Below are 19104 nucleotides of genomic sequence, written 5' to 3'. Positions count from 1 at the left end.
CCTGCCACACCCACCTCCATTTAAGAATTAACCTTCTCAATCATGATACTGCTTGGCATCCCACGACCTGCCAATGAGCTCCAACTCCTTTACCTGGCAGCGGAGGCCTTCAGATTCTAACTCTCCTCGCCATGTCCAGACACGTCTCCCATCACTCTCCACTGTGAGCCACACACTCCACTAAACTACCTCTGCCTGCTGTCCCAGGACCTCTCACCTTCACGCGTGGGCCTGTTCCACAGCCTTCTCCCGAAACGTCTTCTCAGCCCACCATATCTATACATCAGAACCTGACCTAGTCTTCCAAGCACAGCCATGGGGGCACCTCCTCCACGAAGCCTTCCCTGCTTATCTCAGTCAAAGATCTGCCTTCTCTGACCTTATGTTGCATTGCGGAGGCGTGGGGAGGGGGTACCTTCATTTGGAACTTAACACATACTGTACTGTTCTGTGGCTTTCTGTGTATCTAATCTGTCCCTACTCATTCTGGTGCAGGTCCTCTGAGGGCAGGGGCCAAGCCTCATGGCTCTCTGTCTGCTCTACAGCACCAAGTACAATGCTTTGCCCATAACTGGTTCTCAGTCCTCTTTGAAGATGGACAGATGGATGAACAGATGAACACACGACTCCCCCAACCCTGTCCCCCCAACCCAGGGTTCCCAGTCTCACCAATGGGAGTTGACCACCTTGCACAGGGCCAACTCACAGCACATCCGCAGGTTGGCCTGGTGCTCTGCCAGACTGGACGCCGTGCACTTGATGGGGTCCACCTCACAGTTCTCCTCAGATTCATACAGAGCACGGATGAATTCCCCTGTGGAGATGGGGGCACAGTGGAGGGCGGTCACACTTTCGAAGGGCAGGGACAGGGGCTGCCAGGGTTTGGGGAATCTTGGAATCAGGTTGGAGGGGACTCTGGGCCCAGAAGCATCAAGCTGAGGCAGGGTGGACTTGGGGTCTGGAGTAGCTACATTTAGGGCTGGGGTGGGCATCTGGCAGGTTTAGGAAGAACACCTGTGGGTAGGCCATACCGATGGCATCCTTGAGGTATTTCTGACCAATCAGTCTCATGTACTCTTCTATGGCTTTAGTGGCGAGCGTGTTCTCGCGGAATATGAGGTGCTCCCGTTCCATGAACCGGTCCACCTCGGACATGGCCATGTCTGAAAGGAAGTCCTGGGGGCCAGGAAAAGCCAAGGGTCAGCCTCTGTCCAACCCAAGCTGATGAAGACAGATGTGCCCTACCCTTACTATCCCCATGAGTGTGCACTCCCAGGTCACCTTGTCCTGAGGGCCCAGTACTCACCTTGGCCTTGCCCGTACTCTGCAGGATGTGAACCAGTGCGCTGGCGACCTCCTCCTTGCCCTTGACATTCAGGGCGGGTTCCAACACCGCACACAGCATCCGATAATGGTTGGTGACGTACTCTGCAAACTCCTTATACAGCTCCATGGGCAGGATGCTCATTGTCTGGTAACGCGCTTTCAGCCGCACAGCCGGGCAACCTCCTTTGCCCTTGCCCCCTGAGCCACCCCCTGAGCCCCCTCCCCCTCCCGAGCCCCCCATACCCCCAGAGCCCCCACTGCCTGTTGGCAGGGTCACGGGGTACCACTGCTCTGTGAAGTGGCGCCCAGCCAGGGTGGCCACAGGCACAGTCACCAGGCCGACATAGCCTGCCTTGTCCTTCTTGCGCTTTTTGTCTGAGTCACGGTACAGGTGCAGCCGCAGGGCCCGGACGGCTGGCAGGTTGTTGAACTCGAAGTGCTCGCCCCAGAAGACGGTGTCCCCCGAGGCCGAGCGGGGCTTGGAGGTGGTGCGTGCATACAGCATATCATCCAGGCAGAGCTCGCAATAGTACCGCTTCTTGGGGGGCAGTTCCCGCGCCTCTATGATCCACAACTTCAACACGTTGTCCACCCGGCGGCTGTTGTCCTGCCAGGGTAGGGCGGGCGCGGCAGATGAAGGGGAAGGGACAGAGAGACAGAGACACCAAAAGAGGAGAGACGGTGAAAAAGCCAGATAGTCTCCGACACCAGCAATCGCAGGGCTGAGAAGGCGTGTGCGGGATTAAACCGTGTCACCCCAGAATTCATATTTTATAGTCACATTAAGTGACTATAATCACTTAAGACATGGTTGTACTGGATGAGGGTGGACCCTAAATCCAATGACTGGGGTCTATATGGAGAGGGAGATTTGGAGACCAGAGACACAGGAGGGGAGATGATGATATGAAGATGAAGGCAGAAAGTGCACAGATGCAGCAAGAAGTCAAGGGATGCCTGAGACTGCCAGCAACCACCAGAAGGTATGAAGAGACAAGGGAGGATTCTTCCTAGAGCTTCTGAGGGAGCAAGGCCCTGCTGACACCTTGATTTTTGACTTCCAATCTCCTGAACTGTCAGAGAATAAATTTCTGTTGTGTTAAGCAGTCCAGAGGTGGTAACTTGTTACAGCAGCCACAGGAAACTGATACAGAGGGAGCTCATACATCAGACGACAGAATTCGTACTGAGAAAAGATTTTGAAAGCTAGAATAATAAACCCAAAATATTAAGGTGGAATTTGAACAGTATAACTGAGGAGTCCTTTAAAAACAATCGGAAAATAATTGCAAAATATGCATAATTGCAGCAGGTGAGACTATACAGTTAGTGTGAAAAGGGCCTGGAGGATGACAATGACCAGTGAGGCTCAGGGGATGCTGCAGTGTGAAAAGAGCCTGGTGTTTGTACTCTGCATGGGGCAGATCACATCCAACATCTTGGGTCTAGTTTTTAAGAAGGACATTGACAAACAAGGTTCCCACAGAGGAGGCCACGAGGACTGTGAGCTCACTGGAAACTGGGAAACAGAGAACAGCTCACGGAACTGGGAGCATTCCTCCTGGGAAGAACACAAACTCAGAATTTTTGAGCCAAAGGGACCTTATAGATTATGTAGTTCAACCCCATTCCTACCAGTCATACAGAGAGGAAACCAAGGTCTAAAGACTCATCTACCTGACAAATCTATGTGTCCTGCAGAAACACTGCAAGCCGGGGCCGGGCGCCCACCTGTCAGGGTATTAGTGGGACATCCCTGCTTGCAGGGAAGATGCACCAGAGGACTTCCAGAGCCCCATCAGTTCCATAAGTCTATGATTTCTATGGTAGGGAAACATCATAAGGTAGAAAGAAAGGAAAAAGAAATGCAGGACTCAGAGGAAAATGGGGGTCCCCTCCTCCTTGGTCCTCTTCTCCCCTAGGCCCCCAGTTTCCCCTGCAGCTTGACCTTTGCCTTGCCCATGCTGTCTGTGTACCCTGTACTCCCAATACCTTGTTGGGTTTTACTGCCCGCTGTAGATTCTCGATCCATTTGTCCCTTTCGGCCGCAGAACGACAGGCAAAACATTTTGTTCCTGATGATGTTGTTACCTAGAGAGGGGTGTGGAGGTCAGCTGGGGCTCTAGAGGGGTGATGACTCCCAAGGACTGAGAGTCCATCACCATCTCTTCCTCCCCAGCCTATCCTCCTTTCTCTCAGCCCCAGAGGCTTCTGTTTCCTTGATGTCCCCACCTCTGCCGCTTTCTCCAGGACTCTCTGCCCTCCCCCTCCGTGACCCCTGCCCTTTGGCCCTCCCCAGCCCCCTACACCCAGTACCTCAAAACAGAACTCCTGGCCCAGGATGGAGCTGTGCACTGGCTTGATAATGGAATCTTCATCCAGGTTGAGCTCCAAGGCCTCAGCCGCACTGCTAGGACTCAGCAAGGACTCGTGGGAGTGCGACTCCTTAAAGCTCTGCATCAGCCGGGCCCTGGCAGGCGGGGGTCCAGGAGGGAGAATCAGGGCCCCACTCTGCTTACACACTCACAGGCTCGCATCGCCAACCTGGCTCTAGGATGGAGACTTGGGGAAAGGGGCTCCTAAACCCACTTCCCACATGGACACAGACACGGACAGAAAGAAACCCAGCCTATCCCCGGGGAAGGACATGAAGGATGTGAGAGAAATGAGAACCCTTTAAGAAATCCCCTCCCCTCAGCCCACCACCTAAGGGGTTGTGAGGACTGGGGACACCTAGAAATATCTCAACCCAGAAAGGAACCATGGAAGAAAAAAAAAAGAACAGGTGGGCCTTGGACACTTCTAGGTGGGACTTCTATGTGACACCTCCCCCGTCAAAACCACAGCTTCAGTATAAGGGGGAAAAGGTGGGAGTAAAGAACCAGAAGTACAGGGGCTTCCCTGGTGGTGCAGTGGTTAAGAATCCGCCTGCCAATGCAGGGGACACGGGTTCAAGCCCTGGTCCGGGAAGATCCCACATGCTGCGGAGCAACTAAGCCTGTGTGCCACAACTACTGAGCCTGCACTCTAGAGCCCGTGAGCCACAAGTACTGAGTCCATGTGCCACAACTACTGAGCCTGCGCTCTAGAGCCTGTGCTCCGCAACAAGAGAAGCCACCGCAATGAGAAGTTGGCACACCGCAATGAAGAGCAGCCCCCACTCTCCGCAACTAGAGAAAGCCCGCGCACTGCAACGGGGATCCAATGCAGCCTAAAATAAATAAATTTTAAAAAGAAAGAAGCAGAAGTTCAAAGATGCTGGTCTGGGCCTTGGAACACAGGTAGTGCCTAAAAAGCACTTAATAAATCCAAAAATGAACGAGCTACGAGGACAAGTTTTAGCAGAATCATGGGAAAGAGTGAGGGAAAATCATAAGAAATAGAAGGAGGATTTTGGGCAGAAGAGTGACAATGGAGATAAGGGACTGAAAATGGGGACTGGGGAAGAACAGATAGGGCGAGAAGGAGAAAAGGAGGAGGGAAAGGTGTGTGCAGAAAGACAGGATGGGAGAAGATGAGGAGAGGCCACTGGAGAGCTGGATGTGGGAACAGAGGTGGGGGATGGGGTGGGGGGGGTGGGGTGGGGACGAACTTGGGAAAATCAGTGCAGGAGGGCAGAAGGTGAAAGGCACTGAGGGGAGTGGAGGCTGGGACCACAGGGAAGGCAGAAGGTGAAAGGCACTGAGGGGAGTGGAGGCCGGGACCACAGGGAAGACAGAAGGTGAAAGGCACTGAGGGGAGTGGAGGCTGGGACCACAGGGAAGGCAGAAGGTGAAAGGAACTGAGGGGAGTGGAGGCCGGGACCACAGGACAGTTTGCTCGCAGCCGGCTAGGGGATGAAGAGTAGAGAGCAGTAGGGAAGCGGGAGGGGGAGCTCGGGTGTGGGAGCCTCCATGGAGCTATTTATAGCAGCCCCGTCATCTTGGGCTCTGTTGCCGTCAGCACGACGCTCCCCCGGCCCCCCGCCCCCGCGGCCAGGAATACCAGGCCCTCACACCCCCCCTCCCCAAATCCAGCTCCGGTGACATGGGAAGGGGGAGGGGAAGGTGTGACTCACCTATCCCAACCTCCCCTACCTGCCCCATCCCGGGGGCGGCCAGACATGGGGGGAAAGGAAGGACAGGGTTCTCCCTGGGGCGGGGGGGGGGGTGGACTGGGTGAGGGGGAAACCCAAAGAGGGACCCCAAAGAGCAGACCACAGGAGCAAACAAGATTTCCTTCAAGCCCAGCCTCGGAGACAGTGCCCTCTGGACTTCTCTGCGGGCTTCTTCCTCAGGCTTCAGTCCATGGATTAACCCTCCAACCTCCCCTCCCCAGTCTGTTGACCTGCATACCCGTGCCACCTCCCCTTCTCTGCCACGCTCGACGCTGCACCTTCTCTCCTCCATAATACCTGCCAGCCCCACCCCACCCTACCACCCTTTTCTCATACCCTCTACCTGGATCACACTCTCCCCTCCTACCAACCAGCCCACCGCCCCTTCCCTGGATTCCTTAAATGTTCCTCCCAGGCTCCATCACTCCTTCTCCGTCCTTCTGTACAGTTCCTTCCATCCTGGGCTGGAGCCCATCCTTCTGACGGTCAGAAGAGTCCATCCCTCCTTGGCTTCACCTTCACCCCCTTTCCTGCCCTGCTGCTCACCCTCTCTGGGCACCCTGCACCAAGCCCCTCTCCTGCTGCTCCTCTGTTCTGACCCCTGTCCCACCACACCTCTCAATCAATCTGAAGCCGTCAAGCTCTACACTCAGAACCCCCACCCCTCCAGCCTCACTCTGGAGGCCCCTACACTGCATCCAACTCATCCCACCCCGCTCTAGCCCACTGCTCCAAGCCCTGTACCGGTCATGGTCAGCACTTCGGAAGCGAGGCAGGATCTGGCGAAAGCTGCTGGTCCGGTCAAGTTTGGGTTGTGACTTCGTACGTTTGATGGAGCTTTTTAGCCTCCGGCTCAGAAAGCCTTGCTGGGTGGGGGGGAAATGAGGATAGATGTGTTTTGGGGTAGGGTCAGTTTTACCTCCTCACCGCTCAGCTGGTAAAGAGTCCCTGGATGAAGGTGGGATGGGGGGAAAAGGGAAATCTCTAGAGGCGAGGAAAGGGGGATAGGAGCCCTGCTACCAGTTTGTCTTCCTGTGCTCTCATGGATGCGAGTGTACACACACACACACACACACACACACACACACCCCAGCCTGGAGAAGGTGGGAGGGCTGGTCTGAGAAGCAGGGGGGCAGAGCCAAGAAGGGGGAAACCAAAGAGGTGGGGGCACACACACACATACTCTCTCTCTCCCCTCCTTCCTCCTTTCTCATAATCCTCAGGCTCCAGCTGGGGCTGGAGGGGAGGAGACCCAGCTGAGCCACATCTGGCAGGTGCCTTCACTCACCGAGGGCCGAAAGGGTGCAGCGGGGGCGGCCTCCATGCTGTACTGCTTCCCCCCTGGGACGCTCTTCCTCCTCGAGCGACCCAAGTGGTATTCTGGAGGCAAGAAAAGGGCCGGAACAGAAGTTGGGGAGGGGGTTGCTGTTAGCCCAGGTTTCCACCCCTGGCCCCAGCACACTCGCCCACCTCCCTCTGCCCCTTAGCTCCAGCCTCACCTACCCCCCGGAAAGCAGCAGGAAGAGCAGCGGCGGCTGAGAAGCTGGCGGCGGGAAGGAGGGGGCAAGGAACCCGAGCCGGAGCCCCCGGAGGGGGAAGGGGTGGGAGGCCTTAGGCCCATGACTGGGGCTGGGCCTGGCAGTCAGCAAAGGGGCATGGCTAAGAGGGTCAGTAAAACTCCAGGAATAAAGGACACCGAAGATCCACAGAACCTAGGTCCTTGGTGCCCACCCCCCAGGAAGTGGCGAGCTGGTGGGGAAAGTCGGGTTAAAGGTCATTGACCAGAGGCAGGCCTTCCTCCTCCCTCAGCTGGGTACAACTTCCACCTGGCCCCTACTCCTGGAACCCCTGTCTGTCTGGAGGGCCAGAGCTACCTCCCATGACCCCCTCCCTGGACTGGAGGGGGAAGTCTTGGAAGGGACCTGTGAGGAGTGGAAGCGGAAAAAGCCTGGGGACTGAAAATTCAAGGAAGGGGTGGGGGGGAGGGGAGAAGGGGCTGGTTCCACGTGCACTGCAGTGGCAGGGACTCAGAAGTGAAGGGGGAAAGGGGAAAAGAGAAGAATGCAGGGGAACGGGCAGGGAGTGGGGACGATGGGCAATGGGGACTCGGGGGACTCCCAAGTGAGGGCAGGGAGAGGAGGAGGAGGGGAGATGAATGCCGATGAAGCTCAGACTGCTCAGAGTCAAGAAGGGTGGCAGCTGGGAGGAGGGAAGCTGAGGCTCTGCTGCCAGGGAATTTAGAGGGGCCAAGTGGCTAGAGGAGAATGAAAGTGGGGGGATGCCAAGCTCGGGCTCCAGCTCCAGAATGGCTGCCCAGGCCTGGGCTCCCCCCTCAGCCCCACAGTCACCACTGCAGCCAATGGGGGGGCAGGTGCTGCATCAGGGGCGGGGCTACCATCTCCATGGCAACAAGAAGCTACATGCTGGGGGGGGGGTGGACCGGAAGAGCTGCCTGTTAACCCTCTAGTTTCCAAAACAAGGGAGGGCCACAGCTACACGTTCACTGTCGGCTTGCTGAATTGCAAATCGCCTGCAAATTGCCCTGGAATCAGTCTCCAGCTTCCCTAGGCCTTTAAAACCTGGGTGTTAGGAGATGTGCACACAAAAATGTGGCTCCCATGACACAGGAACCCTTGTTAGTCCCTCAGGAACACATGTGTAAAGCACAAAAACATACACCGAGCTGTGGGGGGTACGTGCACATAAGACCCATGATACAAAAAGTAAAAAGGGATCTAGGTGCTTATGAGACATACAGGCAACTGTGAGAATGGGGGGGGTGCCACGGGTCCACATTCTGAGACCCTGGGGCCCAGATACCCCACAGGATACATGCTTAGACATATGTGAGCACTGCAACAGGGGAGTACATACTTGGACCCAGACACTCACATGAGAGCTGCTAGTGTGGATGTGGGGCCCGAGTCCCTCGGGCAGTCATGTGGGCAGCACGTTACAGAAGGGGACATTTAACCCAGAGACACACACAGGGCCCCCACACAGGGGAAGCCACTTTAACCTCTAAACCACATGTTTGAGTATACCATGATCCTGACCACATCAAGGTATCCCTGTATCCCCAAAGCACAAACATCCTTCATTCACATGAGAAGTACAACCACAACCACTGTCTCAGGACAACCCCTTCTTCTCCCCTAGCCTTTCCCTGACTCCAACACATGAATCCCTGGTTGCTACCAGAATACAGACAGACCAAGGAGCAAACGTGTTAATTACCCTTCTGTAACACACTCAACAATGCATCTAAGGGTTCAGAATATCTCCTTCCTAGTCTTTGCCTTTCTCAGGTCTAGCTGCCTGTCTCATGCCATGGAATGTAGCTCAGCCACTATTTCCATTTGCAAGCTCCTGTAATAAAGGCAGAAAGTCTAACTTCAAATCCACTAAAATTACATTTTGGAACTAAAGAATTAACAGAAGGAGAATGGATTTGCTAATTGGTTTGCTTGGTTCTTGAAGTAATATAACCTTATGCGTACAACCAAGCACTAAGATCCAAGAACTCACATATAAGTCAGAGGTACACGGAGGCCACATACACATACACTTACAAAGACCCTCACTGCCACAGTGAAAAAAAAGAGCAGAAACACAGAGGGAAAAGGGGCGGAGTGACAATCACAGGACATCCTGTTATTAGTGCTGCATGCAGTGACATGTGCAGAAAACAGGCACACGCCCATGTCCACACACAGAGCAAACCTGATAAGCATACACCACGATCCTGGGTCTCCGTGTCCCATCCCTGCACGATGTATACACGCATGCACACGCATAACAGCCACCTACACAGACCCGTAACACAGGCATTGTGCACACACCCACACATGTACACACCCTGTATACACACACAATTGGACTCACACGCGTGCACACACACACACACACACACACACACACAGCAAGGGCTTAGACTCCCACCTCTCCAACCTCTCTAATCTTGCCATCATCCACAGAATCTCCCCTTGCCCTCCAATCCCCCAAATCCCTAACCTTCCCTTTGGCCTTTCTTCCCTGTCACACCCAGCTGGCAGCTCTCAAGGGGAGCCACAAAGGGAGGCTGCCAAAGCAGGTGGAGGAACAGAGTTGGACAGAGAGCAGAGAAATGAGGGGCAAACTCTGTGCTGGAAACAGGAACCTCTAACAGCAGTTCCTGCCATGCCAGGCCTCACTGTGAGCCAGCCTCTATGATGGCCTCCCGATCCAACCAAGCCTGATCCTACACGGCCTACACAAATCCCAACCCCATCTTGCCCTTTCTCCTCTGAGATCACTTTACCGAAGGCCTGACTCTCTCCGCCCCACAAGCTGCCTCCCCAGCTTCCAGGCCCCTTCTCTGCTGTCTCCAACCAGTTCCCCATCTTAAAACCTCTTCTCTCTCTTCTAAATCTGGCTCCACTATCTCCCACCTTCCCAGCTATTCTCCAGCTATTCTCTCTCCTGGGCTCTCTCTCCTCTGCAAGCCTCTCTCATTCCTCCTCTCACCCAACTCCCCACTTTTCCTCTTTACCCCGCTCTTTCCCTTTTCAGCTTTTCTGTCCCCACTCCCTAACCGAGCAGGAGCTCACACCTGCTAGCCCAAAGGTGTTTCATACATGGTAGGATTCCAAGGAACACGCTCACACACTTACTCTCTCCCTCCACTTGCACACCACCCACATCCAGACACGCCCTGGACACCCATGCTGGGATTGACACAGATACCCAGGCCAATGATGGAACACACATGCAAAGACACACACTTGCCACCAGGGACACAGAAAATCCTTCTCATGCAGCCACACATCCCCACACACAGGAGGCTGATAGGAGGTGAGCCCCAGCAAGGAACATGCATTCTCAGGGTCAGAGGTGACAGGTACCAGTAAGGCCAAAAGCTGCCCCACAAGCCAGTGGTCAGCCCAGCAGCCCCCTAGGCAAGAAGCCGGCAGAGGAAAGATACGACAGGACAGACTTGAAAACCGCTGGCTGCACATGTGTGCACGAGGAACTGGGCCCCCGTGTGCACATGGCACCGACACACAGGGGACAGGAGCCTGGACAGCGACACACACGCGGACACCCGGGCTGCCACCTCCACCGAGGGTCTCCAAGACCACCCCACACCGGCCGCCCCCGCGCGCTCGAGACCCTGCCCCCACGAGGCCTGTCCCCGACCCCCCGACCTCCGCTGTCCCCCTCCAGTTACCATAACTCCCCCCACTCGGAAGATGCAGCGAGAACATGCGGAGGGAGCAGCTGCCGCCGCCGCCGCCGCCGCCGCCGCCGCCGCCGCCGCCGCGGCCTCCCCACCCCCCTCCCGGCGCCCACGCACACACGCGCCCCCGCCCCCAAGAGCGCGGCGCCCCCCCACGCGCGCGCTCCTCGTCCGCCCGGCCCCGCCCTTACCTCGCACCGCCCCCAGGAGGGGTCGGGGGGGGGATGTCCCCGGTGGGGGAGGGGCCCCGCCCCTGCGCGGGGGAGGGGCGGGGTGCAGCGGTAGAGGGGGCGGCGCGGCCCGGCTCGCGCCGCCCGGCGCGGTGGGGGCGGCGGCGGGGCCCGGGACGGCCGGGACGGCCGAGCGGTGACGGCCGCGGGAACGGCTCCCTCCGCCGCCGCTCCCGCCGCTGCCGCCGTTGCCCGGGCCCCGCCGCCGTTGCTAGGCGACCGCTGCTGCCGTGGCCGCCTCTGTCACGAGCCCCGTCGCCCGGAGACAGCGCAAGAGAGACACGGGAGGGGGACGAGGGGACCCCCAAGACCAACCGGGCCTCCCACCATCCTCCTGAGCAGGACCCCCCATCAAAACCTCGGAGGGAACGAGGGGCTGCGGCTCCACCCAGCAGAGGAGGAGCCCTGGATGCCAATGCCCCTCAAAGGTCCGGCGACCTCTCCTGGGCTCGAGAGTCCACAGCCTTTGCACAGACCTTCTCAGACCCAGGTCCCCAGGGCCCCAAAGACTCCTATGTTCCCTGCAGCACATCCTCCATGCCCTTTACACATTCCACGTCCACCTGAGAACCCCAAACGTTCACCAGCTATCAACTCTTTCGCTAAACCCTCCCCCTAAATATATATACCCCTGGACCCCCTCCCGACCCCTATTGAACCTCCAACACAAACACCTCCACATACCGTCCTCCAACTCCAAACACACATGGGTGCCCTTCCCCTAAACACACAGGAGACCCACACCAGAGACCCCAGACCCTGAGAACTGAGGGTAAGGAGAAAGAAGGCGAATATGTGGGCTGAGACGCCAACCACCGGATATATGATAAACATGCTCCACAAGCATGTGACCATTCTGACCTCGACACACAGGTATGCACACATGTACCCAAACCTTTCCCAGACATGGACATGACTGACTCCCTCTCTCTCTCTCTCTCACACACACACACAGATGTGACAGACATCACACACATTCTCTGTACACACTCCACCACCACCACCTGGCTTTGCCTCACAGAGATGTGCTACCCACACACCCCCATGGTCAGAAGTTTCCATGACAATGACACACACCCCTGGCCACCCATCCACCCAGGGTCCCAGAGCTGGTCCCCAAGGGCAGTAAGGCCTCGGCCTATGAGAAGAGGGCTGAAGGGAGCCAAGGGATGGAGACAGGCCACTGGCTCTCTCCAAGGAAGAGAAACTGGAAGCCTGGATCCCTGAGGGGATGGGTAGCTGGTGGAAGAAAGGGGTCACAAGGGGTTGAGGGGATGAAGGACCTGGACCCTTGGTCCTGGAAGGGGAACAGAGTGGTAGGGGGCAGTAACAAGGGGGTTTCCGGGGGGCTGAGGGCGTCTCTCTGCACCTTGGCTGCAGATCTCTGTTCTCTGCCTTCATCTCCCCTCACTGTTCCCATGGAAACCTTTTAAGCGAACTTCTCAGGAAGACAAAAATCTTTTTTTAAATGACTAAAGAGGGGGGTGGAGGGGGGGCAGAAAGAGGGAGGGAGGGGAAGAGACAGATGGAGAGAGGGAGAGTTGGAGAGACAGACTGAGCACATAGCTCCACAGACAGGCAGAAAGATGAGATGGGGGTCTGATGGAGATCCACCGGGAGCAGAGGGGAGAGGCAGAGGAATCAAGAGGCACAGAGAAAATAAAGAAATCGGGGAGGAAAGAGAAAGAAGGTGATAGAATTGCAGAAAACAGAAACAGCTGATAAGAAGAGGGGAAAAGGGTAAAGAAAATAGGGAGGGTCCACAGGCCATAAGGTCTGGAAGAAGAATCAGGAGCGTGGGGGTGGGGCTGAGGTCTGGGGGCAGGGCAGGAACTAGGTCATTCTTTCCAAGATCCCAGACTTGGGGCTGGGAGGGGCACGGGCAACTACACTCGGACAGGAAGCTAAAGATCTAAGGAGACTATTTTTGCAAGCACCGGGGAAAGAGTCAAACTTCGCTGCTGGAGAGGAAAAAGGGAGCGAAACAGCAAGGACCGCTGGGGCCTCTCACCCACAGCCTCCGTCCCGCTCAGATCCCAGAGGAGGGCGCCTGCTCCGCCCAGGTTCCCACTCGCAGAATTCGAGACTTTGTCTCCGCCTCCTCCCGGCCCCTGACAGCTCCTCGGTTCCCGGACTCCCCCTCCCATGCAACCCTGTCCACCTTCAGCCCTCTCCCCGCGACTGTCCGGGGCACGAGAGCCTGCTCGAGCCTGCTCGGCCGCCGTACCATGCTCGCCGTGGGGCCGCCCCTCCACCGGCACGGAGACTGTGCGTCTCAGCAGTTTGTTGCGACTGGACTCGCTCCTCCGGTCCCGGATCAGAAGGGGGTGTATCTAGGGGATGCGGGGGGGGGGGGGTGTCAGACCTCGCTGGCCCAGGCCGTCCCTTCTCTTTCCCTCCCCCACCAAGGAAGGATGAGCCTGCCTTTCCACCAGGCCTGACCACCTTCTGCCCCCGCCCCTCTATACTCTTTTAAGTGTCTCGGGGTGAGTGGATTTCTCGATTTCTCGTTCCCTTCTCCCGCCGAGTCTGTCTCCCTCATTCCCTTCCGTCCCACCCTCCTCTTTTCTTCCACCATTTCTTTTGAAACACCCTCCAGGGAATTCCCACAACCCCTCTGGTCTTCGCTGCTCCCTGAATCCACTTTCCCCTTGACCTTCAGTTCCTCCATTCTCCCTGTTTTCCTCCCAACCTCCCACCTCCCTCACCCCCTTCCCTCCCTCCGTGGCTGTCACGGGGGTAGCAGAAGCTGCATTTATAATCAGGATCCACAGCTTGTCTCCCTCCCACGGCCAGGCTTGCGGCCAGAATGGGACCCAACCTCCCCACCCCCCAGAGGGCTTGGTCACCTCCCCCCACCCTTCATCTCCTTCCATCGCCCCTCTAACTTCCCTTTAGCCATCACCTCTCCCTAAGCCTCATCCCCAACTCACCCTTGCCACCTCCTCCTAACCTCCACCCCTCCAAGAACCACCCACCCCACTAGTCCCCAGCCCGGGCTCCACAACTCAGCCAATTCCAGCTCCCTGTGGCCCTACACTCTGTCATTTCCCACTCCCTCCCTCCGCACCCTTACTATTTCAGTCTCTGGCCACTGGTCCCCTGGACCTGTCTGTCCCCAGCTCTGTCATTCCTTCATCCCCCCACCCACTGTCCTCCCTCTTCATCCTCACACAGTCTCCAGTTTCCCCAATTCATCCTACAGACCTCAAACCCTTGGTCAAGACCGGTGACCACTAGTGAATCACTCAAATGCCCCCCAGTGCCTAAAACTCCCCAAACCACCTCTCCCTTGAGTCACCGTGTCCTCCCCTGGACACTTGGACTTGACTCTGTGCCTTGGAAGCTCTCTACCCAGCCACCTCTCCACACTCACTTGCCCCCCAGATCCCTTGAAACCCTGGTTAACCTCAACTCCAGTTCTAACCCTGCCTCGCTACACCCTCCCTGACAGCTTTCGGGGCGCATCTCTCACCACCCCTCTGGTCTTGCAGGCTGCCCTATCACTCTCTAAAGCTGATCCCCAAATCACCCCCACTCCCAGTCATGCCTCTCTGGGCGTCCACCCTTCATATTCACATCGTGTTTCCTCTGATGGATCCTCCACTGCTGACCCAGCTCCAAAGTCAGAACCCACACTCTAATCACCCTGCATGGCCGCCACCTCCCACAAGGATGCTCTGTTCATTTCACATCTTTCACTCTGGCTAGTCCCTGCCCCTATCCTACTCTTACTCCTTTAGACAACTTCCCATACTCCCAGTTCCCCTCACCCCCAGGCATCTCTTCCCTTATATTCCTTCCCCATGTCCCTGGCGAAAGCCCTCCCAGTGTCTCTCTAAACCCTGATCTCAGCCTTCCCCATCTTCACTGCCAACCACACCCAGACCTACTGACCTCTGTCATCTCTCCTGGTACCCTGCAGCCCCTTCCCAGCTTCCCCACTCAGAGACCCCACTCTCTGAGTCCTGTACTCTGCCCCACGCCAGGGAAAGGACAGGGAGTGGTCAGTGATGGGGCTTACTGAGTGGGGCGAGAGGAGAGGGTCCCGACGATTGCTTTGGAGACAATCCCTCCAAAGTGATCCCCATGTCTCTACCCCTCCTCCAAGCCCCTTAGTTTCCCTTCCCTAGCCTAACCTAGCCCACAATATGAGCAGGGCAAAAACAGGAGGCACCCACAAATCTTTAGAACCATATCTCCTCCCCATCACTGTACATGGCCCTCAAAGACCCCCTTGGCCAAGGGGAGAGAACACCTGCCCCTTCTGACATCCCAACCCCAATCTCAGTGGCCACCCTCCTCCCACCACTTGCCAGTGTTTCTCTCTTTGCCTTCTTTGTGTCTCGCGTCCCTTCGCTAATGAGGATTCTCCCCATCCTTCTCTCCACATTTTCCCACACTACCCAGAGGTCTTTTCCCAGCCTTCCCACCCTGCTCACCTCGTCCTCATCCAGCATGAGAAGCTGGTTCCCCGAGATGATGCAGAACCGAGGGTTCCAACCAGGACGATCATATGGGGAATGAACGTATTGGGTTCGGTGCATAGGGGGTCCCCGTACATCTAGGGGGCAGAGACACACAGAAACGGTAAGGGAGGCTCTATGTATTTGGGAGACAGAGGTGTCTAAAATGGCAAGAAGAGAGTCCATAAAGGGGCAGAAGGGGAACCCACCCGCCTTGAGGAGATCACAGATGGGGGTGAGGGCCCCAGTAACTTTACAGGAACAGAAGATAAGCTGCTCTATCTGGGGAAAAAGAGGTGAGGGGAATCACATCACAGGGGACTCTGGAGACTTGGCAGAAGAAATACAGAGGAGTGGTTCAGAGAGGGGAATTATATCATGACAGAGAAGGTACAAGTTGGAGGCAGAGAAAGGTGAAGGAGCTCTCCAACCACTTCAGAAAAATAAAAAGGTGGAGGGTGCAGCAAAACTGGCAGAAGAAAAACACAGGGAGGTTGGTGGCAAGTGTCTAGGAAGAGGGAGGTCATCCAGATAGCTGCAGAAGACAAGGATTTGGACGTGGCACCACCCATCTGCAAGAGAGTAAGAGGAAGACTACAGAGCTGTGGGAAAGAAGGATGGGGATGTAGGGACATTTGGGTCATGAGACTCTAAGAGCTAAACATCTGGAAAAGAGAGGGAGTCAGGGAACTTACCTGTTCCCAGAGTCAGAGTCATGAGAGGGCCTCCCCTCCTGCCGCTCCTCTTTCCTCCACTCCCTCCTCCCCTAGCCCAACCCTGCTCATCCTTTGGGGAAAGATCTGGTTCTGCTAGTGGTGGCAGGGAGAATGGGTCTTGTAGGCATCTGGCTGTGGAGGGGATGGGGAGTGAGGAGGTAGGAAATATGCTGTTTGAATGAATACTGAATTGATGTCTTCCCCTACTCCATGCCCGGAGGTCGGAGGTCGAAGATTCAATACTGCCCCCTACACCACCCCCTCCCCGCCCTATCACGTCTACACAGACAGGATGGGAGCCAACTCTACAAGTCAGGAACCTCCCCAAGGCTCGGTGAGGAGCTTGAGGAAGAAAGAGGGGAGGGAAGAATGGAAGATCCAGGTATGTGACATAGAGCGGGTCTCCCAAGACTAAAGCTGGGATTGGGGACAAAACTTCTAAAAAAGAAGAACAGTAAACTAAGGGTCACCCCTGCTCAGAGACCCACCCCCACCCAGGGTCCTTCTTCCCCAACTTTGCTGTTCTTCTTCCCATGCCCCCATCCTTGCAAACTGCTTCCCCTTTAAACCCCAGTGCCACACACCATCACAGGGACGTAGGAGACAGGCCCTATAGAAGACAGAAATCAAATTGGTGACATCAAAGTGATAGAAAATAGGCCTAAGGAATCAGAGTCAGAGTTTAGAGGAAGAAAAATCCTGTTACCTTTACAGGATAATTAATCATGGGTATATTGCAGGAAACGAACTGGTTTTTGAACTTCATTCCAACTGAAAGCTCTGAATAGGAGTTTTGAAAAATCTAACCCCTTTCTGTCTATAAACATGTTTCAAATTTACCCAATCTGCAGGTCAGAGTCAGAGATGAGCCCCCAGAATACAGGTATCTAGAAACCCCAATACTTTGAAACTCTCACTATCTCAATGCCACCTCAGAGATTCTAACCAATACCCTCTAGATACAGAGATTACCAAAACCCAGGCTCTGGGACTGCAGACACTGCAGGAAACATGTCCATTGCAATCAGACCCTGAGGACCCCCAAAGGAGACATCTGTTGATACATATCATCATCATGGGAGGGACTGGTTCAGGCTGCAGCCACAGGGAGGCAGGTAAGACTTCAGGGGACACTTTCCGGGAGGGGGGAAGGACATGGGGAACTTAGCTTAGGAGCAACTCTGGAAATATACACATACAAATATTGTCTGGACTTAAGTAAGGATGATTCTGGGAAGCAGATGCAAGAGACAGAGAAACACAGTTGAGAAAGAGGAAAGATTTACTAGGATGAGCAATTCCACAGGGCTCAGATGGGGATCTCTTGTAGGTCCTGTTCCAACCACCAAAACCTATGTCTTTGCTCCCCAAATCTCCAACACCCCAGGAAGTAGAGGGGCCAAGAAAAGAGGAATGGGTGATAAGAGCTGGGGAAAGTGAGTAGGCACAGACTAGTGGTGATAAGATGGGGAATGGGGTGGGGAAGAGAGGATGGGGTGGAGAAGAAATAACAAGGATGGATCTAAGAGAAAAGGAGACAGGAATGATGGTAAATCTTTAGGGACAAGGGAATATACCAGAAGGGCCCAAATGGACATGGGGCAGAGAAAATGAGGTGGACCTCATAGGTACTAGGACAAGGGGGTCAAGAAGGAGGGGGCAAAGAGGTGGTAGAGATATAAGGGAGCTACCAGATAGAAGTGAGGAAGAGAATGGACACCAGAGAAGGGACTGATATAGGGGAAGGACAGAAGGGGGACTCATATAAGGAACGGACACCATATGGGGGGAAAGATATAGGTGATGGACACCAGAGGAGGGAGGGGGAATGGAAATAAGGATTGGAGGTGGGGGAGGGGGATAAAAGTGGTGAAGTGAAGGAAGTGGATGTCTGACCCCAGGGATTACATTTCAATGGTCAAGGGCCTTGATGAGGGTCAGAGTGTGGGGCAGGGTCCTAACCCGCCCCCTACTCCCATCACTCAGTCTTACTTGTATTGCCCCTTCCACACCCCCAACAAACACACACTGAATTTGGCCCTCCCCCTGCCCTGGTCTCTCCTCCCCCAACCCATTCCCCATTCTCTCTCTCCTCTCTTCCCTCCATCTGGACCCTCCATTCCTCTTCCCCCCTCCCCCCACTGTCTCCCTCTCTCTCCATCTGGCCCCTTCTTCTCTCCCTCCATCTCCTGTCTTTTTCTACCCCCTACCATACTCTGAGCCCCCTACCATATTCTTCCCCCCATCTTCTTGGCTTCTCTTTTCACCCCTATGTTTTCATTTTCTTCATTTTCCCCTCCTAGCCCTCTCCTAAAACTCTATCCTTCTATTTCCTTGATATTTTCCTCATCTCTCAGCTCCCATCTCAAAATTATTTCTGCAGCTCTTCCCCCAACCCTGTCCTTCTATCTTCCCACCCTTTCTGGCGATCTCTTTCCCCTTCATCATTTTCCCCTCAGCCCCCCTTCAAAGCCTGTTTCTTGGCTCCTCCGGCCCCTATCTACCCCTATTCTCTGACCTCCAATCCCTCATTCCCCATTGCTCCCATCCCCGCCTTCCCGGTCCTCCTCTCCCCTTCTATTTCAGCTGCTCCCCTCCCTGGCCCCAGCTCTGCCCAGCCCCCCCCGCCCCTCCCCCCTTCTCCCCCCCAACTGGCCCTCCCCCGCCCCTCACCACCGTACCTCTGAAGGGGGCATAGGACATCGCGGGGATGCTCCCCCGATGGATGGAGGCGCGAGACCTGCTCATCAGGCCTGGGGGGGAGGGGGCGGGGGGGCCGGGGGAGAAAGAGAGGAGAGAAAGAGGGGGAGAGAGAGGGGGAGAAGGAGGAGGAGGTGGAGGAGGAGGAGGAGAGAGGAGCGGAGAGGAGCAGAGAGGAGCAGAGAGGAGGAGAGAGGAGGAGGAGGAGGAGAATAGGAGCCAACGGCAGCAGCGGCAGCAGGGAGAGGGAGAGAGAGAGAGAGAGAGAGGGGGGCGGGGGAGCGAGCGCGAGAGGAAAGAGCAGGAGGAGGAGGAGGAGGAGAGAGTTTCTGCAGCCCCCACCCCTACTCAG

General features: G+C 55.9%; 1 protein-coding gene across 2 annotated transcripts in view; it reads right to left on the bottom strand.

The window, feature by feature from the left end:
• Positions 1-18800, bottom strand: part of SYNGAP1 (synaptic Ras GTPase activating protein 1) — a 30618-nt gene extending 11818 nt beyond the window's left edge. For both annotated transcript variants that reach the window (XM_065884636.1, XM_065884637.1), the window contains exons 1-10: positions 18734-18800; positions 15313-15434; positions 13098-13203; positions 6711-6802; positions 6167-6288; positions 3643-3796; positions 3319-3417; positions 1307-1933; positions 1032-1176; positions 670-814 (exon numbers count right to left, since the gene is read on the bottom strand). In XM_065884636.1, coding sequence (XP_065740708.1) covers positions 670-814; positions 1032-1176; positions 1307-1933; positions 3319-3417; positions 3643-3796; positions 6167-6288; positions 6711-6802; positions 13098-13203; positions 15313-15434; positions 18734-18800 — 1679 coding nt within the window. The remainder of the gene's footprint in view (positions 1-669; positions 815-1031; positions 1177-1306; positions 1934-3318; positions 3418-3642; positions 3797-6166; positions 6289-6710; positions 6803-13097; positions 13204-15312; positions 15435-18733) is intronic.
• Between the last annotated feature and the right edge of the window lie 304 nt (positions 18801-19104).

The sequence above is a fragment of the Phocoena phocoena genome, chromosome 10 (genome assembly GCF_963924675.1).
Source record: "Phocoena phocoena chromosome 10, mPhoPho1.1, whole genome shotgun sequence".
Lineage (NCBI taxonomy): Eukaryota > Metazoa > Chordata > Mammalia > Artiodactyla > Phocoenidae > Phocoena > Phocoena phocoena.
The sequence above is the reverse complement of the archived record's forward strand: the minus strand, read 5'-3'. Positions and strand labels throughout refer to the sequence as shown.